Genomic DNA, 26,394 nt, shown 5'->3' on the forward strand with positions numbered 1-26,394 from the left:
TGCTGAAGTTCCACGAAGGTAAATCAGGCGAATGCGGTGGTTGCGGCACGATGTTAGTTGAAAATGTGGCGAAATTATCACGAATAACCAATGCAGTATGAGATGGTGCATTATCGCAATTCTTTGTTCAACACTTTTAGAGCCTTCCAAAACGACGCGTTTCTCAAATACTAATGAATATTTTGAAATTTAGCATAGATATCACTAACACTACTACCAACTTACAGAAAGAAAAAAATTTATATAAATTAAATTAAATTAAAAGTTTATATTAAAAATATAAATTAAAAATTCAATTTGATCACAGTAGTATACGATGTTCAGGAGGCTTATCCCACAGTAGTTGGTGCAGATTGTGGGGACTTCTTTTTTGAAGATTGATCACACTTAAATTCCAATCGTCGATGCATGGTCCATATAAGTTCTTCGCCATCGCATTTGAATAGCTCGGCCGGCAAATCATCGCCCCCCCGCTTTGTTGTTCTTCAGACGGGTAATTGCTATTCAAACTTCTTCATTGTCGGTCAATGGAACGTCTGCTCCATCGTCATCGATTGGGGAATCGGGTTCACCACCTGATGTCATGCTTTCACTGCCATTCAGCAGGTTGCAAGGAACCATAACTTCAGTACGCTCTGGGCATCAGTCACTAGATCACATCTAGAAGTGCTACAAAATCTCCGCTTTTAGGCTGACAGAGTAGTTGTGCCCCTTAAGTTCAAAATTTTCCAATTTTGCACTTGTATTATTTCAAATTGTGATTTACGAACTACCGTTTTTTCCAAATTAGTTAAACCTCCGATTTCAGAGAGTTTCAGTGTGAGTATTTTTCTATCGAGCGACTTTTTGAGTCTGGTATAGAGGAAACAGTCATTGAAGACCATATCCGCCGTACACATTGCGAGGAGATCTAGTTGATAGTCATGGCTTTGTTTTCACTAGACTTTGTCCAGTCAGGAAAGAATGCTTTATGAAAATTCGAAAGTCATTTTTTCATTGTAAACAAAAATATTATGGACAACACTGCTTTGAAACCAATAACCGCATAACGATTGGATGAAATGTCATGAAACTATATTCCATGTAGTAGAGCGTGCTCTTAGAAAAGAAAAAAGAAGTCTGTAGAGTGATCTTAGGTTAGGTTAGGCAAATGCGCTGATATCTCATGAATTCACGACTAATCCCAATTGGACTGCTGGAGGCGCTTGTTCGTTGTGATGCCCAGAACTATTATGTATGGATCAAAAAGGCCGTGGCATATCTACAAAACACATGCCACAAATTTATTGAGGCGGCTAAAATCAATTCCAGCCATTTCGCCGGGTTCATAAAATGTATGACAACAGAGATGCTTCAAACTTAGCCTGCTGAGGTCTGGACAGTGGAGGAGAAAGTGTCTGGTTGTTACCGACAGACCGCTCTTGCAGTCAGGCCAAAGCATTTACAGCACATGCTACAGTTTGGTGGTGGCGGAAGAAAAAAAAAATTATTTTCTTCAATTATTATGCAATTTTTTTATGATTTAGCTTTTTGAAATAAAAAAAAAAATCGCAAAGAGCATCTAACTCATTCAGAAATATGACAATATGCTGCTAATGAATTTAACTAGAACACTGCTAGCCAATTAATACTGATTATTTTAGTAAAGAGAAATACTCAACATGAAATTACGATTTAACGAACGCGCATTATAAAAGTGAAAATTAATTTCTTCAAAGAACTTTCTTATTTTACCTTAATAATATGCGGCTTTTGAATGTACTTAGTATATATGTATATATGATACTTTATACACATTAGGGTGGACCAAAAAAAAAGTCAATACTTCCGTCTTGGTGTTACAAAATGTCTTTTTAACGATTTTTTTTCAATCTCGTTAAATGCAAAAAAAAAATAATGAATAATAATGAATTTATCCAATAATAAGGGTGAAACCCAACATTTTATACTCTTGCATCTTGCAAGAATCAAGGCCAGGGAAATACCGAAAGGTGTAAAACGTCTAACAGAGGATCGGAATCGTATACTCATATACGAGGGCTGCTATATATATTCTGGCCTAGGGCAACACTAAGTGTTGCCAGGTGCAATCTGACATTTCCATTGGAAAGTTTGACATTTTTTAGTATAAAATCACTCAGAACGTTTTGTCATTTAATCGTGAATTGTTTTATTTACAGGGAATTAAAAAACTCATTTCGGCCAAAAAATGGAATTAACCGTGAACATTTTCGTGCAATCATTTTTCACAACTTTCGACGTGGATTATCACGACAAGAGTGCATCGATGAACTAAAATCTTTGTATGGCTATGAAGCACCATCCTATAGCACTGTGAAAAACTGGTACAACGAATTCAATCGTGGCCGACGCTCGCTCAAAGACGAATTCCGTGAAGGTCGTCCAAAAACAGCCGTTGTGCCAGAAAACATTGATGCCGTACGTGAACTGATAATGCAAGACCGTCATGTAACATACCTTCAGATAGAGGCATGCCTATGCATTTCTCCTACCAGCATACATTCGATATTGCATGAACACCTGGCCGTAAAAAAGGTTTGTTCTCGTTGGATCCCGCACAATTTGACAATCGCTCAAAAAAAGGCTCGTGTGGATTGGTGTAAAGAAATGCTGAAAAAATACGATCGCGGTACTTCAAAAGACGTTTATAAGATCGTCACAGGTGACGAATCATGGATCTATGCGCATGAGCCCGAAACAAAACAGCAATCGACAAAAAAAAACAAAAAAAAAAACCATTTTCGTTGATAAATATGCCTATTTGCATTATTAGGCCAGAAATATATATAGCAACCTACGTATCTCATACACTGATCAACATATTCGGCATAAGGTTTGTTAGAAAAACGAATATCATTATATGTAGTATATGAAAGTTTGGATGGTATTAACTCGATTGTATCTATTTTTCCCAATATCACATACTATTAACATGCCACATACTAAAAAACCTATCATATATTGTCAGCCGGATGTTCGAAAATCTTTATATTAGGTATATGAGGGTTAAGGGAAGTATTGAGCCGATTCAACCCATTTTTGGCAAAAATTCATAGAGAAGGATTATCCCTGAATATCAATTACATATCTCACACATTGCCCAATATTTTCGATCAAAAGTCAACTTTAGGTACTGGTGTCCAAATATTCGGTACTTAGGGGCTTGAAGAGCTATGATTGGATTTGAAGAATTGTTGTTCATAAAGTGGCATACACTAAAGGCAGTGGTGGATTCAGAGAGAGGAAATGAGGGAAATTATATAAATAATAAGAAACATAATAAGGAAACAGCGGGAAAAGCAACGATATGTGTGTATGTATATTCTATCTCTAACTCACTCACTCCTCGTGATTCTTCAGAAAAAATCGATCGATCTGGCAAAGGCATTAAATATGATAGACACGCTATTTGTAACGTTCCGAAATCAAAGACAAAAAGCTGAGAAATACTTTCGATCTATTTATTCAGGCACGAAAAATAATGGCGGCAAAATTGAAAGTTGACGAAGAAAAACCAGGAAACTGCGGCCGACAAACAAAACGCGAAAATTTTTTGCTTAAGAACTTGCGAAGAATACTACAGGGTCTTAGTGTACATTCCTCTGTTGGATATAATCGGCGAAGATTTAAAGAAGCGCTTTTCTAGAGAAGTATTGGATGGATTTCAACTGAGTTTGCTGCTTCCAGAAAAAGTATGTGCTTTGAAAACCAAAGAAATGGAAAATTTTTTTGACTGCTTTATAGATAGATTCAAAGCCTCAAAGATGAACTTGATCAATGGCAGTGCCATTGGGGCAGAAGCAAAAGTCTAAAGACAACCAGTTACCGTTTACTGCATTGGAAACATAGAAGAACTGCGATCTAGACCTATACCACATAGTTTTCTTCTCATATTCTGCAAACTTCCTGTGACGAATGCGAGCACTGAACGCTCTTTGTCGACACATCGCCGCATGAAAATGTGATTGAGGACGAATAAGCTACAAGATAGATTGATCCGCCTGGCGTTGATGCAGCGGTTCGATTACGCCTATCTACGAACTCGTATTTTTTTGTACTAGGGAACCTGCATACCAAGTTTCATCAAGATATCTCCATCTTTATTCAAGTTACAGCTAGCACGGATGGGCAAAAGTATAAACAGACAGTCAACCGGACTTCAACTTTTCTCGTCATCCCAATCATTTATATATAAAACCCTATACCCATCTCGTTTAGTTTTAGGTGATACGTACACTAGCTAGAAAACTCATAAAAAATAAGATATTCTTTCATTTTGAAGCATTATTTGGTTTAGTAGTTAGTTTAGTTTAGTTTGAAATTTTAAAAATTAAGTTTAAGGATTTCAAATTGACCTCGAATAACTTTTGAACGATTCGACTTGGAAAAAAATTATTATAGACCGCTTTTGCTGACTCTTAAATTTGTTAGGAGAATAACTTTTAATTTTTACTTAACTTTAATTTGTTCAAAAGCATTAAATATCTAAATAAGAAATTATTCATGTGTTACTTTTACTGTTACTTTTAATATTAAGAGCTCAAACTTTAGCAGAATTTTTTTTCACAATTTCGAAACATATTTTCTCCTTATCGAAGAAAAAATATATAACCTTACTTAGGCCCACCCTAATACGCATACATATTTAGAAATGTATGTGTGTGCATTTTCGCATATAAAATTGTCCAACTTGTCAGTTAAAGTCTCGGTAGCTACCCAAAAATTGCAATCACCCACTTTCTGCTGACCATATTTGCAGAACGAAAATATTTATTGAAAAACAAAAACAATTAAAAATGGCATTCTTAGACTATTTAGTGTATTTATATGTATGTATATGTATGTATATATGTGTAAGGCTGTTTGTGTGAACTAATAATACTTAAAGGCAGGTAAGAGCATAGTTGTTGTTGCAATTTTCACGCCACCGTTCAGGCGTGACAGCCAAAAGCGACTGAGCGCCAATTAATCTGCTTAAAGAGTGAAATTTTTTAATGAGACAAATTTACTTCTGGTTGGTACCGCCTGGTGAGCCCGGCTTTAGAGAGCAGTGCGTTTCATGCGTTAATTAAAAGTGCATTTGAAATCATAAAATTGTAAATAAATAAATTGCATGTTTTTATGGGTGGAGAAAATTATTATACAAGCGCATATGATATATATATATATATATACATATATTACATATAAATGTATATGTATATGTACCAATATTAGTATACATACTTATGTGTGCCAATACTTTAAAGTCACTGTTTAATTAAAGTTTTTTTGCAAAAATTATTACGAAAATATTTTTGGGCTTTCCGTCTCTCGAATATCAAAGCTCATTTGGTGCAATGGGTTTTGAATGATTTTTTATAAAGTGGCAGCGCTTGCCAAACTATCGTTTTTTCAAATTGTTATGATTCATTTGCCTTGCCAACTATTTAATGAACACATTTCCCATTACGCAACACGCGAAAACAATTTTGCTTTTGTTTATATTTTTCTTAAATTTCATAATAAAAAGTACCTGTAAACTATCGCTGTCACTTAAGTAGGTTGATGTTGTTGGGCTTATTTTTACAAGCATACAATAAAATGTTTCTATGAACTGGAGCGCCAATTTGAAAAAATGCAAGAGGGATATTGTGGTCATTAGCCGCATAGACTGTCGACGGTAGATAAATATTCCGGTACATAAGTGTTTTGGCTATTTTCAGGCGACCAGTGAACGCAAGAAACAAGGTAGTTCTGTTTTATATAAATAGTACTATATATTTATATATGTTACTAAAGGGCCTCGAGGTTCCCTACTTTTTTAAAGAAAAAACACAGAAACTTCAAATTTAATGGGAAATGTTTATTATCATTCGAAAGAACATTCTTTGGTATTTAGATTATCTCAGATGGTCCAATGGTCATCCAATTTTCGTTACTCGTTCGAGCATTTCGACTAGTAATGGGCGAATTACACGCGTGATATTTTACTTCAAGGCCTGAATCGCAGCGGCATTGTCCGCATAAACTTTAAACTTTACATATCCCCACTGGAAAGAGTCTAATGGAGTGATATCACACGATCTTGGTGGCCAATCGACCGGCCCAACCTTAAAATTATTTGCTCACCGAAGTGTTCTTTCAATAAATCTTTTGTTTGATGGGATGTGTGGGAAGTGGCGCCGTCTTGTTGAAACCAAATGTCGCGAAAATCACGAGCTTCAATTTCAGGCATCAAATAGTCAATTATAATGGTCCCCATTGACGGTTACGTTTCTGTCATCATTTTTGAAGAAATATAGACCAATCATTCCACCGGCCCACAAACCACACCAAACCGTTGTTTCTTCTGAATGAAACGGCAGCTTTGAATCTGTTTACGTTGCTGTTTCTTCCAAATGTGGAAACATTGCTTGTTTACATACCCATTGAGCCAGAAATGGACCTCATCGCTCAACAAAATTTGCCTCGAAAACGTCGAATCTTCTTGGAAATTTGCAAAAAGTACCTCTACTTGGATGACCCGAAAAAGGCTCGGAATTTCGACTAGACATGAGACAATAACTTTCCATCATGACAACTTTCGGTCTTATGTTGCAAGACCGGTTAAAAATTATTTGGAAAAAGCTGCTGGGAAGTTTGCCTCGCTCGCCTTATAGAGCAGACCTTGATGCAAAGCATTTTACTGAAACACGGTTCTAAAATTCGCTCAATTGGGTTTTCGTCGCCACGCCGTTCAGTATTTTTGGTGTGGAATCCTCAAACTACTCTAAAATCAGAAAATATTATAGCTTCAGATAAACAATACTTTGAAAACATTTTTTATTGAATAAGGGTTCAAAATTTGGAAAAAAAAATCCCAAGAATACTGTTATAAGGCCAATACATTATGATTTTGTACTTTACTATTTGGTTCAATGTTTATAACTTCCCTCTCTGCTTGATGATCAGAATCACGTCATAAAAGGCAAACTCATAACACAGAATACAGGAGATTTAGAGCTTTCACAAGTTTCTTTAGCTTTCATAAATTTAAGTTAAGAAAACATACATTTAACAAGTTGAAGGCAAAGATTTGGATATATATTCAACCAACGACGGAATTTTTTATAGTTTCAAGAGCTACAACAATAACAATAAAGTTTGATTTTTCTTCACAAAAATATATTTTTACAGATGTGTCACTTTGAGATCGAATGATCCAGGCTATTTTCCTTAAACCCAAAACGGATTATGTTAAAAGGGAGTTTAGAGCCACTGCTATTGTAAAAGTCTTGTTTTGAAACTTCCTTCCCAAATACGCATAGTTAGATCCCCATTAAAATTTTCCCGCTTACGCCAGTGCTCACATAACTGCTTTCGTACAAACCGATATTTTTTGCGAATGCGCTAATAATTAAATAATATTTATTGTGCGACATTTTGGCACAACAATCGATGCTTCATCACACACCTTGTGACAGTGACACGCTTTGCACTAACGTCGCCCACAAACCGCAAGGGTACTCCTGCGCAAATCGTATGTGAGCAAATTGAAATGTAACCGCAAGTTTTAAAAAGAAAGAAAAAAAGGTAGATTTTAGTGGATTTTCAAAAAACCACCAACACGTTGCAGCAACGAAGGTCTTACATGGTGCCACCTACGGTGTTGTTTTGCCAATTTTCCCATCAAACCAGTGTCTTTATGCTGTAATGTACATTTATGGTAGATAAAAGTTTAGACCTACATACAAACATAAACAAAACATACAAAAATATATATGTATGTTTGTATGAATATTTGTGTTTCCTCTTGCTTGCACCAAAACCAAACTGCCATAACTGCTATTTTATATAAAAATAAAAATTATATGTTTTGAGTTTGTGTAAAGTTGACGACTGCTACAATTCATCGTTAACATTGCATACAGCAATTGTTATTACCTTTACTAATTACCTAACTAACCGCCGCAATTAACAATGTGAATTTGGCGTTTTTGCTCGTTTCTTTCATTTTTTTGCTAGCGTCCGAGCCATCTCATTGCTAATTGTTTACAGTTAACAACGTTATTTAATTTTGGTCAATACCTCGATGGTGTCAAAGCATTCCACTACTTTCACTCTCATTCACCCCGACAAAATGACACTTTTATGCCACCAAGAAAACATATAAAAATAAAAACAACAATTTTCGGTTAGCGTTCAACTAAATTGGCCATATCACCAGAATAACAACCTGCAACAATTAACGAGTTTGTTCAAGTGTTAAGTGTTCAAATCACGTAACAATCACACCGTTATAGAGTAGTTCGAGTTTAAAATGAAGTTTCTGTGTATTTGTAATGGCTTAGCTTGCTTGGAATGAAGTGCTGAATCTTGATGCTCAATGAATTTTGATTTTTGCCCTGATGGTGTGTTACTCTGCAGAATATTATATTTTGTTGAGTTCGTCAAAGTTAAATCTTTAATATTTCAATTTTTTTTTATATTAACTCTGAACAAGTATTAAATTTGTACCACCAAGACGGAAAGGTCGGTTACCATATACAATATATGTATATACATATGTATGTATATGTATGTACATATGTATATAACTGATCAAAGTGACCGGCTGAGTTGGTTCAGCCATTTCCGTTTGTGTATAAGCGAACTTAACTTGTTCACCAATTCTTGAGATATTGATCTGAAATTTTGCACAAGTCCTTTGCTCCTCAAGAAGCTACTCTTTTGTTCGAACCACTATAGGATGCTCTTATTCGGTGTAACGGAAGATAACGTACTTCTTTCCTTTTTTATTTACCAATCCAATAAGGGAAGATTTTCCTCGAAATAACAGCCCTTGGCTGGATGAAATCCAGATCAATTCCGGTAAGGAATCGGCTGTTGTGGAAAGTTGACATTATTGCACTCACTGCGATCGATTTTGCTTCAGTTTAAAAAAGTCTTCAATAAATATTAATTATAACGGCAAAGCTTATGTGCCGTCACTTAGAAACAAAGTCCCGAAATAAAAAACTGTAATTCTATATTCTATAGCTAGTTTAAATATTTATGAATATTTCATATATTTAAAGTAAACGAAATGCATACTTCTTAAATTTTTTTTCAATGAAATCATAAATTATTAAAAGAATTTAACTAAATAGGCATATACCACATTCGCAGGTTGATTATGTGCAAGCAATTAAAATAATTAACACTATCCAGAGTGCATCCGTGAATTTCCAGACTATATTTCAAAATTAAATCTGGCAAATCAGTCAAATAATCACAGGTTCAAAATGGGTGATTTCATTGGTTGTTGTTGTTGTAACGGATATCATGGTCAGCGTGCTTGATTGAATGGATTTTCCGGTGATTTGTTCCATTCTTTCATAAGTATTTGCTTCCACTGCGATAAACGCATTGATGGATTTTCCGCTTTGATACGTGGCATATTGGCTGTCTCGAAGGCTTTGTAGGCAGCGCGCATTCGCTTTTCTGGATGTTTGTCCTCCTCGCTGTCTTTCACACTAAAATAAGAATTTATAAAAAATAGAGAAAAATGTAATAAACAAGAAATAACTTTCTTACCTCAGTGCTGCCAAGGCCTGATCGACATTTGTTGCAATTTCAACATCGGCCATGGAACGATTTAGATTTTCCTCGATCACTGGTTCGGGTAAAACAACACGTGCTCCCAACTGTGGTTTAGCTGCGTTAATGGCATCAATAGCACGTTGCTTCTTTTCCAATTCTTCCAGAATTTGCTGCCGATGTATCTTAGCAAGTGGTTGTTTTCCCTGGGTCTTAATTGATGACATTTCTTGATCGAGTAGCGCCTATAGAACAAAAATTTAAATATTTGCTAATTTGTAATGTAAGTGAACAAAAACCTTTGCTTCCGTCTTTCGTCTTATTGCCTCAGCCCGTTTCTTCTCCTCTTCCTCACGCCTTTGTTGCTTCTTGGCCAAATTTTTATCATTGTCTGCCCATAGTCGATCCTCTGCCTCCTTAGCAGCACGTTCATTTTTGGCCTGTTTCACAGCTTGTTTTCGTTCACGCGCCTCCACCGCCTTTGAATTTGTTACCATTTTCTTTGGCATTTTTGCAAATAATTTAAGGATTTTCTATTGAATGCCTTTAAGGCTCTTTTAATTGTTGCACACAATAATTTCGCGAAATTTTGATGGATATTGACATTTGTAAGAGTCCATGACCAGGGTTGTTAAGGTTGACAAATTTGATATTTTTACAATCATATTCCAACACTGTTCACTATAAACAGCTGTTTACGCGAATGTCAGTGTAATCAAGAAACAACATAAACTTTGATACAAACAAGAAAGTGCAGTACAGAAAAAAGTAAATTATTTACGAAATGGACATAATAAAAGCTGAAATCGCTAGAAAGCGAAAATTACTTGAGGAAAAGCAGCTTGTGGATGATAAGAAAAAATACTTCAAACGTGGTGAACTAATTGCCAAGAATACAGAAGAAATCCTACAAAAAGTTGGTTATAAAAAACAAGAAAGTCGCGAGGAAGACCAAGTACCCGAAGGACACTACAGCTATGTCTCGGACGGACAAAATATTCTACCGCGCTCTGAAGTCATACGTCGTTTACGCGAACGTGGCGAACCTATACTTATATTTGGTGAAACAGAATCAGATGCGTTCCATCGCCTGCGCCAATGCGAGATCTCCCAGCCTGAAACTAATCGTGGATTCCGTAACGATTTCCAGGAAGCAATGGAACAGGTAGATCAAGCATACCTACAAGAAATGTTCGCCAATACACCCACCGCTAAAGAAGAACAAAAATCCGATCTTGCCGAATTGGATGAAACGGTCACTTGGGATAGCATAAAAGAGAGTGCCATTAAGATGGGTCGTGGAAACAAAGAATACGACATGGATGTGATAATAACGTTGCTAACGTTTTTATTAAAAATGTGGAATGATCAAATCGCTTCGTACTCAAAGCAGGAAATAATGTCAACTAAAACTAAAATGGCACGTGTAATTTTCACACAGACGCGTGAATATGTGAAGCCATTATTTCGTAAGCTTAAGCATCATACCCTGCCCGAAGACATATTAGATAGTTTACGTGATATTTGTAAGCGTCTATTGAATCGCGATTACATCACAGCGAGTGATGCTTACCTAGAGATGGCCATAGGCAATGCACCCTGGCCTATTGGTGTCACTATGGTGGGTATTCACGCACGTACGGGACGTGAGAAAATTTTCTCCAAGAACGTAGCACATGTAATGAATGACGAAACACAAAGAAAGTATATACAAGGCTTGAAACGATTGATGACGAAATGCCAAGAGTACTTTCCAACTGATCCCTCGAAATGTGTAGAGTATGTCAGCAAAAAGGATCGCATATAAACAAGTTTGAAAATACTTTGACACTCACAAATGTTTATTTAATTTGCTAAAACGTAAGATTAGTTGTAAATTTGAAAAATACAATCAATAAAGGCTTGCAAATATGCAATATTATTTTTAACTAAAATTGTCACAAATTGCTTACTCTATTGGAAGTGAATTATTGTTGCTGTATTCTTATTTTTTGCCAAGTTCAGTAGCACGTTCGCTCGATTTTTCTACAGCATTGATGAGCGTCGATCTGCAAAGGTGAAATGATTCATGTCTTTTATAATATTTATTCAAAAATTTACTAATTTTATTTTATACCTCAAGTTGCCCTTTTCAAGTTCATGTACACCTACAATTGTAGCACCACCAGGTGAACAAACCTAGTTGATTTCAAATAAATGTATATTCGTGAATAAAATAAACAAGGTACTAAAAACAAAGTCAAAATTAGCTACCTCATCTCTCAAAACAGCTGGATGTTTCCCGGTTAGCAAAACCATTTTAGCAGCTCCCAATAACATTTGTGCGGAGAACTGCAATGCCATTTGTCTGGGCACTCCTTGTTTGACACCACCATCAGCCAAAGCCTCAATTATTGTATATACAAATGCAGGACCACAACCAGCAACACCCGATACTGGGTCTATCATCGATTCAGGCACTTGCTGAGCAATGCCCAAAGAGTTCAGCATTAAATGCAATTTTTCCAAATCTTGTTGTTTCACATAGGAACCAGGTGAATACACTGTGATACCTTCACCAATTTGCATTGGCGTATTGGGCATTGTGCGTATCATTTTTAAGCCTTCCACAAATGAGAATTTCTGAAAATTAATGCAAGTCATTTTCAGTTAGTTCAGTTGTTTTTATATCCAAATTAATAGAACTAAATACCTCTTCAAGTGTCTTTAGCTTAACGCCAGCTAATACCGAGACAAACAGCTTATCCTTATCTTTTAAAGTAGGCGAGTGTAAGCTACGCAGCTGTGCAGCCATTGGTGTGAGAATATGTGGCTTCACACATATGAATATAATATCGGCTTTGTCCAGTACTTCATAGTTATCGTCTGTGGTTGCAATGCCAAGCGCACGCCAGCGCGCAAGATTTTCTAGGTTTGGTCCCGACACCAGCACCTGTGAGGTTTTTACAAATTCCCGATTTATCAAACCGGAACCAATGGCAAATGCCATATTGCCACCGCCAATGAAACCGATTTTCTCATCCAATTTCGCCATTCTTCTCACAATTGCTTTAAGGGCTAGCACAATAACTGGGGAATATGTAGCAAAGTTTAGTACAGTAATACAAATATCAATGAAATTATAATAGACACTATTGATTAAATCCCAATAGCATGTGGAATGGGTAAAACGGTTTGTCAGTGTATGAACTCGTTTCACAGCTGTTTTTCGCTATTCTCTCTTGCGCTGAAAATTTGTTGTCATTTGCAATTAGCTTCTTAGCAAGTATGTTTTAACTTAGCACCTATATTTCATAGCTTTTATCACCTTTTATCAGTGGACGTATTCTGTTTTTATCACAATTTACCTTGCGTTACAAACTGTCTTCCGTAGCCGGCAACAAGATTCTGATTATTTTACGTAATTACCAATTAATATTGCCAGATGTTTAGCTTAAGTTTGTTTTTTGAAAAAATTTTAAACAAAAATAAAATATAAAATAAAAAGGTCGTTTTATAGATAGCGAAGTTTTCATTTCTGATTATAAGAAAGTTATATAACATGATTGTCTTAAATTAGATATTTTCAAATATGTTTTTAATATTAAAAAAAACAATTACATTTATTACACATTTGTTTAATTTTTATTTAGAGCTATATAATTAAATTTGTCTGTAAATAAATATATGTATTATAAGCGCTTATACAATTGTTTCCCAAAATAGTTCAACCAAATTTTGCACTGCGTTTCCGTTGAGCGCCACCTATCGTTGAATAGTGTGATTCTAAGCTTGAGTTTGTTACGTCAAATAATTATCAAATATAAATAAACACAATTTCAAATATATTGGTTCCTGCGAGTTTGTTTGCGCCATTACAGTTTTTTACACAATTACTACAGGGATTTTATCACTGAAGAAAATACTCACAATCATTCATATTATTATTGGAAAGGCCAAATACACAAGGAGTCGTGGAGTATAATTTGTTATTTGTTAAAATAGCATGGCTGTAAATATTTCTATTATATATGTGCACAATATTAGTGTTTTAAACAATGTCATTATTGTGCATTAGTTAAATCAACAACCGGCTACTGCTCGCTTAATAAATAAATCAATACAAAATTGTGAGTGCTAGATTTTCCATTAAATGGAAGCCAGAAATATGCAAACAACTACTTACTTACCAATTTGCCGATGGAAGTACGTATTAACCAATTTTTTTACTTCTTTTTGAACATGAAGAAAATACATACATATGTATGGCTACATCCAAGTTAAAATGTACCGGGCATGGCACATATTACAAAGTGGCTTTTGTGGAAGCGTCAGCAATGAAATAGCTCGAGGCAGTACATATCGTAAATAACCAAAATGTGCATTCGCTTTTCTTATATTTATTTATCAAAATTAGATTATTCTGCATTCGACGCAATTTATGTACTTATTTGTAAAGATTGTACTACTGCCTTCAGATATTCTAAATATTAAAGTCTGATGCCGAAAAGTGGAAAATTTCGTGCAGATTTGTTCACAGTTTTACCAACTATTTTTATTTCTCTATTTACTTATATGTACATATATAGACATACATATGTATGTATGTATGTACATATATATGCGTTTACATGATTAATATATACATGTACAGGTGTGCGATTGTCTTTTTTTGTGTCAAATAGTATGTTGTTCGAACAATTTCTAAGTTGATTGACTCTGCTGATTGTCCGACATTCATTCATAACAATTGCAAATGTTCCGTTAACTATTGCTCGTTAATTTGTACGAAAAGTAATCACGTTGTGATGGCTTCTTTCGATTTGCCACAAGCAATAAAAGCGCAAGTGAAACTTTGCTTGAAATGATTTAGAAAATAGTGAGAGTTGACAATGTGAAAGAATAATAGGAAATCGTTTTTATTACAAAAGTAGAAACTATTGTTCTATTTTTTACATTAAATCTTGGCAATGTTTTGAAAAATTGTTTATTCCCTTGTACATGAAGACATTTTTCAAACATACAAAGATGGAAACGGAATGTGTTAGACGAGCACGCAGCAGAGTATTTATATTAAAAAATGTAATCCCTAACTATTCATACCAGTGTTCATATATTCATACTCGTACATACATAATATGTATGTTATTCATAAGTTATTAGTCATTGGTAAACCTCATTTATAGAATCATTGCGAAGTTCTGTTGAATACTTTTTTAAAGAATAAACGAAGAAACTTAAAATTTAATAGGGAATTTTTATTATCATTCCAGAGAACATCCTTTGGCATTTATTTTTTGAAGATTATCTCTTTCAAATTTTGGCCGTGGCCACGTCTCAGATGGTTTTGATTGATGTGATTGATGCGATGTGTGGGAAGTGTCAACGTCTTGTTGAAACCAAATGTCAATTTCAGGCATCAAATAGTCAAATAGTCGCTTATCGTGACGCGATTATTTTTTCTGGATGAAATGACAGCTCTGGAAATTCTTCAGGTTGATCTTTGTCCCAAATGCGACATTTTTGCTTGTTTACATACCCATTGAGCCAGAAATGGGCCGCATCGCTGAACAAATTTTGACTCGAAAACGTCGGATCTTCTTGGCACTTTTCAAGAACCGATGCGAAGCGATAACAAATGAATCGATGTTAAGAGAGTGGGTAGTTGGTGGAGTCTTCTGACGGGAGCACTCCATCATCTTAGTTACCACACCACTGTAGCGTCTTCCCGGCGGTGGTGTCTGCTATTACGGTTTCCGTAGATGTATTGCTCAGAAGTGCAAGTACGTCGCAATTGTAAGTGTTCTGACTGGACACTGTCTAACAGGTTCACACGCGGCGCGGCTAAAGATTTGTCAAAGCTGTATTGAAGAAGGCGAAAGGGAATCACCTGGTCACCTTCTGCGAACCAAAGGAAAGTTCAAACTGCGAACCTGGAAAAATTTATCAGAATCTGGTGATCCATGTTTAGGAATATATGAGTACCAAAAAGGCTCACGACTTCCGGTCTATGACCAAGTATCCTCTGGGTAGCCTGAGAACATCCGTTTGAAGGCGAGCTAAAGTGAGAAGGCGAAAAATCCCCTACACAGGGTTGTGCGCTGGGTTTAGGACCCGTTACGTAAAAAAACGCAGCCAATGAAAAATAACAACCTGGAATGCCCCGGTCCCTTAATTGGGAAGGTGCCGCTGCCCAGCTGGTTGATGTCCTCGTGAATATTGATATCATTGGGCTTAACAACCGCGCCGTTAGTTCTGCTTTCTCCGGCATGGATAAAGCAGCGATGCAAATGGGTCTGGTGGTGAACGAAGGCAAGACGAACAAGAAAAAACGTTAACTTCGGCTACACCGAAGGTAATATACCCTTCACAGGTGCATTTCTTTTAGTAACTATGTGTCCAGTTTGTATAGAAGCTATACGCTATGGTAATCCGATCTGAATAATTTTTTCGGAGATTATGTTATTACCTTAAGCAGTAATCCATGTCAAATTTCGTGAAGATACCACATCAAATGCGTAAGTTGTCCATACAAGCCCTTGATTCCGATCGTTCAGTTTGTATGGCAGCTATATGTTATAGTAAACTGATCTGAACAATTTCTTCGGAGATTACATTGTTGCCCTAGAAAATAACCTGTGCCAACTTTTGTGAAAATACCTTGTCAAATGTGAAAGCTTTCCATACAAGAACTTGATTCCGATCGTTCAGTTTGTATGGCAGCTATATGTTATAGTATTCCGATATCGGCAATTCCGACAAATGAGCAGCTTCTTGAAGAGAAAATGACGTTTGCAAAATTTCAAAACGATATCTTAAAAACTGAGGGACTAGTTCGTATATATACAGACGGACAGACAGACAGACAGACGGACATGGCTAAATCGACTGAGTGGAACATACTGATCATTTATATATATACCTTATAGGGTCTCCGAGGCTTCCTTCTGGGTGTTACAAACTTCGTGACTAAACTTATTATACCCTGTTCAGGGTATAAATATCTCCTGTCATCAAACAAACAGTCGTCGCACTCGCTACTAGGCACCCACGTCACTGCTGATAGTCATAACTTTGAAGTTGTAGGTAATTTCGTCTATCTTGGAATCAGCATCAACACCAACAACAACGTCAGCCTCGAAATCCAACGCAGGATAACTCTTGCCAACAGGTGCTACTACGGACTAAGTAGCCAATTGAGAAGTAAAGTCCTTTCTCGGCGAACAAAAACAAAACTCCATAAGTCACTCATTATTCCCATCCTGCTATATGGTGCAGAGGCCTGAACGATGACAACAACTGATGAGTCGACGTTGCAAGTTTTCGAGAGAAAGTTTCTGCGAAAGATTTATGGTCCTTTGCGCGTTGGCAAGGGCGAATATCGCATTCGATGGAACGATGAGCTGTATGAGATATACGACGACATTGACATAGTTCAACGAATTAAAGACAGCGGCTTCGTGGCAAACTGAAAATACCCTGTTCAGTGTATAAAACTCCGGATCTCACAAATATTTAAACTTATTCGCAGTAGCGAAGGTTAAAGAAACTACCCTACTTCGTTTAAAAATAATATATTTAATTGCAATTTTTTCGTATTCTGAACACACTTTCTACACCCAACAGTTACATGAAGAATAACATATTAATGTATGCAATACACAAATGATGATTACATGAGCAGCCAATTGCACTTACAGGCATTATTATAGAGTAGCTCGCCTAAAGCTTGGTAGTTACATATGTATGTATTATCACTGTAATTATGCTTGCCGCAGCGCCGACCGCCCCACCCAAAAGCGCTTTTAACAACCAACTCATTGCCTTAACCATATGTGCATAAGTGGTTAGACATATTTTGGGGCGAAACGGCTGCCCGCATTGGCGAAGTGCGGTTTCTCGCAAAGTAACAGTAATTAGCGCCTGCAAGCATTCAAAAACTCAAGAAAAAAACCAAAGCTCGAACGCAAATAAGTCGGCGCATGCAAGCAAAGCGCAGCGAAGCGAACGATAAATATCAAATGAGGGAGCGCTTTAAGCATTAGCAAGGCGCATGCGTGCCGTTACCATTGATTTGCAGCCATGTTAGACATGCAGTCAGCACGATGGGCAGTTAAGTACGCGTGTGTGTGCAGTTGTATGTGTGCGCATACATAAGCTCATAAGTGCTTCTACGCATATTGAATGCTATATGATTTATTACGTAGCTACAGGTATATAGTTGGATGTAAGGCAGCACGCAAGCGCTTAGCAGCCGCAATTCGCAATGCAACGCAATGCAGGGCAGCGCAACGGAACGGTATGCAGCTCTGCTGCTGTTTTGTTGGCAACTTTTGCCGCGTCTTCTTTTGCTTTCATAATCCATGCGCCAATGTGCGTGCCGTATATGCACAAACCAACAACAACAACACAAATGTTTGTGGCAAATATGCGCACACATCCATATATCAGTATGTGTCTTCGTTGTGCCACGGCGCCACATTATCCTCAAGTGCTGTTGCACTAAATTGATTTTTTTCGGCTCGCTGCGCATCCATCAGCGCACGCGCGACGCCAGCGCATATCGCTTTAATGTAGCGCCGCAGAGGGCCGACAAGCGCCAGCATCCATTCAATTTCACTTGGCCGTAGCGGCTTCCAAGCGCCGTTACCTAGTTAATAGCCCCCCGTCGGTCACAAATCAGTGCATCTCCGCTCATTTCTGCTTGATTTTACACAATTTGCTGGCATTAAATTGAAAATGGAAAGTAATTGCGTGTCATTCATTATTGCGTGCCACTGCAACATACATACATATGTATGTATATGTACATATTTATATAGTACAAATATGGCTTGTGAGTATAGGTAACAGGTGTGTTTTCATACTTTCGGTTGCTGCTTTTATTATGACTATGCGCGGGTGGCGATTTAATCGCTTTACTTCAATATAGTGTTGCCACATTCTGGAATATTTTACATTTTCTAAATAAATTTGGAAATTTTCAATTATAGTCGAAGCAGGGACAAAAAATAGCAGTTATTTCATACATTTTCACTAAGAAAAATCACTATGAAGAAAGGGTCAGATATACTATATAAGACGAAAACTCTTATTTTGTAAGCGAAAAAAAAATAAATTGTGACAATAAAACACCCCGAAATTGTAAAAAATAAAACGCCAAAAAAAATAATTATTCATCAATATTTATTTTCTTGCCTTCAAAGTAATCCCCACCAGATGTAACACACTTATGCCAACGATTTTTCCATTCCTCGACCACTGTCCTCATAAGAACTTTTTGGGATGGTTCCACAGAGCGACAATTTCAGTTTGAGGAACAATAATAATCACACGGAGCCAAATCTGTTGAATACGGTGGTTGATCGATGATATTCATTACGTTTCTGGCTTTAAATTCGATCACAATCGTGGCTCGATGCGATGGTGCATTATCAATGTGAAAAATCCATGAATTGTTCTTCCTTATTGACCGCTTCTGCCTCCGGAACAAATTCATTATGCACCAAATCAGGAATATCGAAAAAAAAACAATGATCATCACCTTGATTTTTAAGCGGCTTTGGCCCGTTCCGATGATGGTGGACTTGTTTGCATGTCGAACACATAAACCCTTGTCTCATCCGCAGTTATAAAGCTCTCCATGAATGTGGGATCGGAGTTCGCACGATCAGGCACGTCCAAAGAGACCTGTTTATGGTAATCTTTTTGTAAAAATGCAGCTTTATCGTAACGAGTCGAGAAAGAACGCATTTCATACACAAAATATCCACCAAAATCATTCAAACAGACTCGCGAGAGATGTCGAGCTGGCAAAAGAATCTCTCTAACTTTTGCCTGATGTTTTTCAAGCACCCTATCCTTCACCTTTTTAATATTATCATCAGTTGAAGAAATCGAAGGTCGTCCAGAACGAGACATGTCTTCAACGATCTCTCGACCATCTTTGAAAACTTTGTTCCACTCGTATGCTTGTGTTTTTTTGACAGATCGCGGTCATATTTGACATGGTAATTAAGAACAGTTCTACCAACTTGGAACAATACATTTGTTTCAAACATCATTTACCCGGGAAATTTAATTACAATTTCCGTGTGCTTTTTGGTCCCAATGTCTAATGATTATTTTGTGAGGAAAAATATAAATTGAAAATTAATTATTAAACTAGTTTTTTTTGCCTATTTCTTCATAATTGTTATGGTCCCCGCATTTTTGTATCCAAAAAAAACCAAGTGGTATGAGAACCATTGGAAAAGAAAGATAAAGTCACAAAAAATTAAAGGAAAATAATTTACGGGCGATTTGGTGTAAGTGGCGGGAGTTATTGTGTTTTTAGGAATTTAAAACGGTTTATTTCGAGTACAAGGTGATGTCTTCTCTGCAAAGCTAGATATCAAGTCTAGTCTTCCAAGCGGAGATCACAGCAATTAAAAAAATCTTCTTGTTTTGACAAGAAGTGTGCCCACGACAAGGAATACATTTATTAGTACCGATAGCAAGGCGGCTCTGACTTCACTAAAGGCTCTTACGCTTTCGTCTAAGTTAGTGAAAGAATGCCTAAAATCTAACATCCTATTTCACGATAAACCTGCAATGGATTCCAGGACATAATGACATTCCATGGAACCGTAAAGCAGATGCAGTAACCTGAACTGGTACACCCCAGAATTAGACACCGGAAAACATGGAATTTATATCGCTTTGGTTAATTGCAGATATTTAATCGACAAATGTGTTATAAATATAGCTGAGTCTCGGTGAAATCAATTCCTGACTTACTCAACAAGCAGAAAAATGTGGCATAAATAGAATATACATACATAGACCGCACATGCCAACTATTGAAATTAAAAAAAATATATATAAGGACTCTAGTAGGAGTACTAACAGGTCACTGTCTAATAGGCAGATATGCCAGTGGACTGAAAACGCCATATAACGACTATTGTAGAAGCTGTCCGAAGGTAGAAAATGAGGAAATTATCAAGCATCTTTTATCCGATTGTAAAGATCTATATGGAAAAAGAAGTGCAACTATCGGTCGAGGGTTTCTTGATTACGTCTTGGTGGTTGCAAATATAAAACTTTTCGTACTGCTGAACTTCATCAGAAGCACAGGGTGGTTTAGAGAGGAGTCAATAGAATGTAGGAGCTTTAGTCCCGGTTGTATTAAAAAAGGTTTCCTAAAGGTCTAGGTGGATCGTTAGATAGTCACTCTACCTGCCTACATACCTAATGTTATTGCTAATGTTTAGTTGGAAAGTAATCCCTGCAATCCTCATTGGTCCGGTTATTTCAGCACTTCTTAACCTATGATGATTAATCATTTTTAAGGACTCAATTTATGGTTTGAAAAATTGTTCATCGTCGACCAAATTTTACTTAATTCAATAGCGGTATTGAAATACTTTTGCCGCCTTATCGATTTCACGATATTTGAACTACATATGTAGTAGTTGTTGCTATAGCAGGTACACAGATATTGAATAATACTGTCTTTGAAACCTGGGTTTCAATATAATAAGAGAAAACTCTGAATAAGATAAGCAGTAAATAATTTTGAACTAAAGTGGAGATGCTTTTTCCTTCACTTTGGCAATCCTACTAACATTCCACAAACTACATAGCATAAAAATATCTGTTCAGCTATTTGCTTAACACTTTCTTCAATTTTCCTCTCTCCTTTGGCACTTCATTCCTTCAACTGCTACAATAATTACTGCTCGTTGACTTGTGTACGCCATTTATGCATTGAATATATTACCATTTTCTAACATTTGTCTTTGTTTTTTAATAAAAGTTGTAACGAACTGCATTGATTAATCACTCGACGCCACCAACTGCAACATCACTTTGCCTTCTCCTCCGGCTGTATAAGCAACTATATGTATGTATATATGCATTACACGACTATAATATCAAAGTTGTCAGGGCCGAGGGTCAGTAATTTTCTGTTTTTATAAATATGAGTACTTGTTTATGATTTTTTTGAAAATTCATCTAAATACATACATATATAGTTAAGTGCCTACCTACATCTTCATAATAAGCTAAGACTTTGCCGTTGCATGTGGCAAGTTCCACATGAACTTACGTGCTTTCTTCGACGAGTGTGGTTATCCGTTATCTGCTTCATAGACATACTTAATGCAACCTTTCAGCAATAGTGAGTTAACGTCATTAAAACCTAGCCCGATGAGCGCTGATTTTTTTTTTGGTTTTTTTTTTTACTCATCAAATGTTGTCATCGTCCATACCTCTGCATCATATAGCGGGACGGAGAAGATGAGTGACTTGTAGAGTTTGGTCTCTGTTTGTCGAGAAGGACTTTACTTCTCAATTTCCCTCTCAATCTGAAGTAGCACCTGTTGACAAGAGTTATTCTGCGTTGGATTTCGAGATTGATGTTGTTGTTTGTGTTAATGCTGCCTCCAAGATAGACGAATGTATTATGCGCTTCGCTTCCTTTTCCAATCTGGAGAAAGCAGAACTAACGGCGCGGTTGTTAAGGGTAATGATATCAATATTATTAGCATCTGTTCACTCTTATAGAAGATGGCACTTTCTCTGTTTAGTCCGGCAGCTCGAATTATTTTCTCCAGAAGTAGGCTGATGAAATCACATGAAAGGGAGTCGACTTGTCTGAAACCTCGTTTGGTATCGAACGACTCGGAGAGGTCCTTCCCGACCCTGACGGAACGGACACAACCGTATTTGTTTCGAGGCATAAAGGCAGTTCCTTTTAGTGCTGTCGAAACTAGCTTTGAAATCAACGAAGAGGTTATGCGTGTCGATTTTCTTTTCACGGGTCTTTTCCAAGATTTGGCGCATGGTGAATATTTGGTCAGTTGTTGATTTGCCAGTTCTAAAGCCGCACTGATAAGGGGGTTCTACTAGAGTATGCTCCGGTCTTGAAACCTTCTATTAGTCGTAAAATTTGAGCATTACCCCTGTCGACCAGCTTGTCAAGCTCTTCATACTCACGCCTTTCGGCTCTCTCTCTCTTTTTTCTGTCTGCAAATGCGTCTAGCGAATTAAAAGACAGCGGCTACGCTGGCTAGGTCATGTTGTCCGAATGGACGAAAACACTCCAGCTCTGAAAGTATTCGACGCTGTACCCGCCGGGGGAAGCAGAGGAAGAGGAAGACCTCCACTCCGTTGGAAGGACCATGTGGAGAAGGACCTGGCTACGCTTGAAATATCCAATTGGCGCCACGTAGCGAAGAGAAGAAACGACTGGCGCGCTATTGTTACCTCGGCTATAGCTGCATAAGAGGTGTCTACGCCAATTAAGAAGAAGAAATGCGTCTAGCTGTCCTCTTAAACTCTCGGTATCTATCCAATCCCGCACGTGCTCTTGGACGGTGGTGATGTCAACCTTTATTTTTACGAGGACATCAACCAGCTTGGCAGCGGCGCCTTCCCAATTAAGGGACCGAACATTCCAAGTACATGCCCTTAAATCGTAATTCTTAATACGTTTGCAGTTGTCGTCATCAAAAGGGGGAGTCTCATTCAAGGCGGTGTTTTCCTTTTCATTGGGAACTGAGGAGGAATGTTTCAGAAAATATTTGGTTTAAAATTAGACTCCTCAAGCTGCTTAAGCCATATGTAAAATAATCGTTTCTGTCCACTCCCAAGGGAAAGGCGTTCAGAGAACTTTTCTCACTTGCGTGAACTTCTAAATATAGCTTCAACCTCGACATACGGAGTACTAGCATTAAAAAATTTGGAAGAAACTTTTATAGGTTTGAAATTTCATTCTTAAAATCATTACTAAATGTATTAAGTCTAATGTTCACATCTACAACTCAAAAATTTCTTACTCTCTCTCTCTCTTTGTTTCATAGATTTTTTGATTTCCTCTTAGCTTTCGATAAAGCTTTTAACACCCGAGTTTACCTAAAGAGAAGTTTAGCGTGTTATATTGTGGGGAATGACAGATGGTTTGTTATGATAGACTCTAGACTTTAAATACTCACGAATGTAGCAGACTGACCATATTCAACCATAGCTGCTAGATCAGATTCTTAACCAAACTTCAACTAAACCATTGTAAGAGTACTTGACGCTTATATAAATGTGGAAAAGTTTGGTTTTTATGCAAGATGTTTTTTTAGAGTATATAGAAACGCTAAAACACAATTATAGTATTTTATGTTCACATTTTTGATTTGAGTTTTAAATTGATTATTAAAATTTCTTTCGAACTTTCTATCCCTAAATAACATAATTTTCTTCTTCGCACGAATGATTACAAAAAATGCGGTCACTGCCATAAATTTGTAAAAATCAACTCCCAAATGGAGGAAAATATATACATTATGTACATAAAATAATATCCATAAAGCTTGTTAAAATTAGTATTAAGCAGCTGTCAAGGTAAAAATGTAAATTGTAAAAGAAAATTGAAAAACAACATGAAAGTGTTGGAGAAGTCATTGAAGCGCGATCGACAAGCAATCATCACGGTTAGCTGTTGTGGTGATAGAAGTTATGCAAATATATAAATATGGTCCTAACTCAATACTTCAATATACCATTAAATGCACTTATGTATGTGCATCCAAATATAGCGGGTGTCTCAATTAGATTAGGTCGATTGTGGTAAATTATGAACGAAACTTTCACACTTAGTTGTTCGACGATCTTTGTTCGAACACTTGTTTTAATTTTTCATAAATAATGCACAATTTTAGGGCAACCTAAATTCTGTCAAATGTCTTAGAAATTACTGAAAATGGTTTAGAAAATAGTTCCATAAGAGCATAGTGTACCAAGAACGATTTCATCTTTTCATGCAGCGTCTACTATTATATAACAATAGAGATGGTGTAAATTTGAAATCTCTTGACGACTATGTTTTTTAACGGATTTGTGTTAAATTTTGTCAGTTTAATCAGTAAAGTTTGCCATTTCATCATGTGACATTACACTTTCATAGAACGCTAGGAAAATGTTCAAGATTGTTATGTAAATTCACATTCTCCGAAAAATTCCCAAATTTACGTTCATCGGAAGGTCATCTTCTCAGATGGTACCCATTTCTGGTTTAACGGCTTTGTCAACAAACAGAATTCTCACTATTGGGCTGAGTCAAATCCTCGTGTGGTTAAAGGAACGCAACTGTGTCCCCAAAAATTGACCGTTTGATACGGATTGTGTTATGGCGGCATTATAGGGCCTTATTTCTTTCGAAATGAGGCAGGATGTACCGTTACCATCAGTGGCTAGCGTTACAACACGATTTTGACCGAATTTTTTTGTCGGCATTTGATTAAATCGACGCGAATCATCTTTATTTTGAACAAGACGGTCCATCGCCGCAAGTTTCATGTCTAAACATGGTTACACTGCTTGCAAAGTTTGGCGACTCCGAGGGTATTTGAAATCAAAGATTTACTCCAATCAACCAGCTACCAGCTCGAGGAGCTCAAAGACAATATTCAACGCACTATAGACGAAATTCCATCCGAAATGATGCACCAGGTCATCGAAAACTGATGTAAGCGGGTAGAGATAAGCATACGGGACCGTGGTGGACATTTTGCCGACTTATTGTTCAAATCATGTTAGATGCGCAACTAATTTCCCGCTGTTTGTCAATAGATTGCTCCAGCGGTCGATTTTGATATATCCAAAACATGATAAACTTGACCTAGACATTTGAAAAAAACAAAACTACGTTTCCACATTAGTGACTTTATGAATGTGTTATATACTTTTGGTAAGGCAAATATGTTCGATTTTTTGCCAAATAATCCTCATTTGAGGAAAGATGAGATTTTATTTTTTTCAGTCAAAGCAATAGGCGGCTGAAGCGCATCGGAAACACCAAAAAGTTCACGGAGGTGATTAGTTCGTCCTTCAAAGACGGGAACTTCGATATGAACGAACAAAAACCTTCTAAGACGGTGAATTAAAGACGTTGCTCGAAGAGGATTCGTGTAAAATGCAAGACGAGCTTGCTTCAGCATTGGGAGTCACCCGCCAAGACAATTTAAAGTGACTACATGCCCTAAGAATGATTCAGAAACTAGAAACTTGGGTTCCTTATGAGCTCAATACAAGGATAGGCAGGAAAAAGTGATTCTGCTGCATGACAACGCTTTGCCTCATGTAGCCAAACTCGTTAAAACCTAACTGGAAATACTTAAATGGGAGTCCCACCCCACCCGCTATTTTTCCTCCAGATTTCCTAGATATTGTACAGTGCGATTAATATTTCTACTTGTCAGAAGCAGTACAGTTCCAGAGACGACAACAAAAAAATACCTTGATTCTTGGATAGCATCACAATATGAACAGTTTTACTGTAATGGCATTCGAGCTTTGCCAGAAAGATGGGAAAAAATTATGACTAGCGATGATCACTACTTCAAAAAATTCATTTAAAACAATTTCCTTACAATAAAATACCATTTAAAAAAAAAAAATTGAGAACTTAGTTGCGGATCTAATATTTGGAGAAAATTTTCTGGCTCTAAAACAATAGCAATATAAGTAAAGAATATTATATGAAAACGCGCCTCCAAGTTCTGAAGCAAGTTCTATATACTTGTGAATGGAAAATCTTACTGTCGCTAGGTGGCGCTGGGGTCGATGAAAGTATATATCTCATATTTGTCATCCAATTTTAATATATGAATTAAAATTATCTGCATAACAGAAAAACAGAGCACATTTTATCAATTTTTATAAAGCTTGGTTATTCAAATAAGAAATAATAATAATATTTCAAAGAGATAAGATTCGAAGCATAAAAAATTTATTCATAATAATTTGACTACAGCTTCAACCAGCGGTACAAATTTTTAGGTAATAGCTCTGTAAAATGTTCATTTATATTTTTAA

The 26,394-nt window shown here is 36.7% G+C and overlaps 3 protein-coding genes across 4 annotated transcripts; 1 reads left to right on the top strand and 2 right to left on the bottom strand.

The window, feature by feature from the left end:
• Nucleotides 1–9,006: 9,006 nt before the first annotated feature.
• Nucleotides 9,007–10,184, bottom strand: LOC126750989 (coiled-coil domain-containing protein 124). Its single transcript, XM_050460875.1, has 3 exons — nucleotides 9,861–10,184; nucleotides 9,559–9,806; nucleotides 9,007–9,497 (listed from the first exon to the last, which is right to left on the bottom strand). The coding sequence occupies exons 1-3, from the start codon at nucleotides 10,068–10,070 to the stop codon at nucleotides 9,311–9,313; spliced, it is 645 nt and encodes a 214-aa protein (XP_050316832.1). The 5' UTR covers nucleotides 10,071–10,184; the 3' UTR covers nucleotides 9,007–9,310.
• Nucleotides 10,185–10,271: 87 nt separating this feature from the next.
• Nucleotides 10,272–11,495, top strand: LOC126750974 (pre-mRNA-splicing factor 18). Its single transcript, XM_050460855.1, has one exon. It carries the CDS (start codon nucleotides 10,346–10,348, stop codon nucleotides 11,366–11,368), a length of 1,023 nt encoding a protein of 340 aa, XP_050316812.1. The 5' UTR covers nucleotides 10,272–10,345; the 3' UTR covers nucleotides 11,369–11,495.
• On the bottom strand, nucleotides 11,382–12,948 carry LOC126750981 (pyrroline-5-carboxylate reductase 3). Of its 2 annotated transcripts, none has more exons than XM_050460864.1 (5): nucleotides 12,909–12,948; nucleotides 12,254–12,630; nucleotides 11,815–12,183; nucleotides 11,678–11,739; nucleotides 11,382–11,609 (listed from the first exon to the last, which is right to left on the bottom strand). In XM_050460864.1, the coding sequence occupies exons 2-5, from the start codon at nucleotides 12,593–12,595 to the stop codon at nucleotides 11,546–11,548; spliced, it is 837 nt and encodes a 278-aa protein (XP_050316821.1). In that variant the 5' UTR covers nucleotides 12,596–12,630; nucleotides 12,909–12,948; the 3' UTR covers nucleotides 11,382–11,545. The 2 variants fall into 2 exon arrangements, with proteins under 2 accessions (XP_050316821.1, XP_050316820.1); XM_050460863.1 differs by having other exon boundaries at nucleotides 12,869–12,912.
• Nucleotides 12,949–26,394: the final 13,446 nt, after the last annotated feature.

This window comes from Bactrocera neohumeralis, chromosome 2, assembly GCF_024586455.1.
Source record: "Bactrocera neohumeralis isolate Rockhampton chromosome 2, APGP_CSIRO_Bneo_wtdbg2-racon-allhic-juicebox.fasta_v2, whole genome shotgun sequence".
NCBI lineage: Eukaryota > Metazoa > Arthropoda > Insecta > Diptera > Tephritidae > Bactrocera > Bactrocera neohumeralis.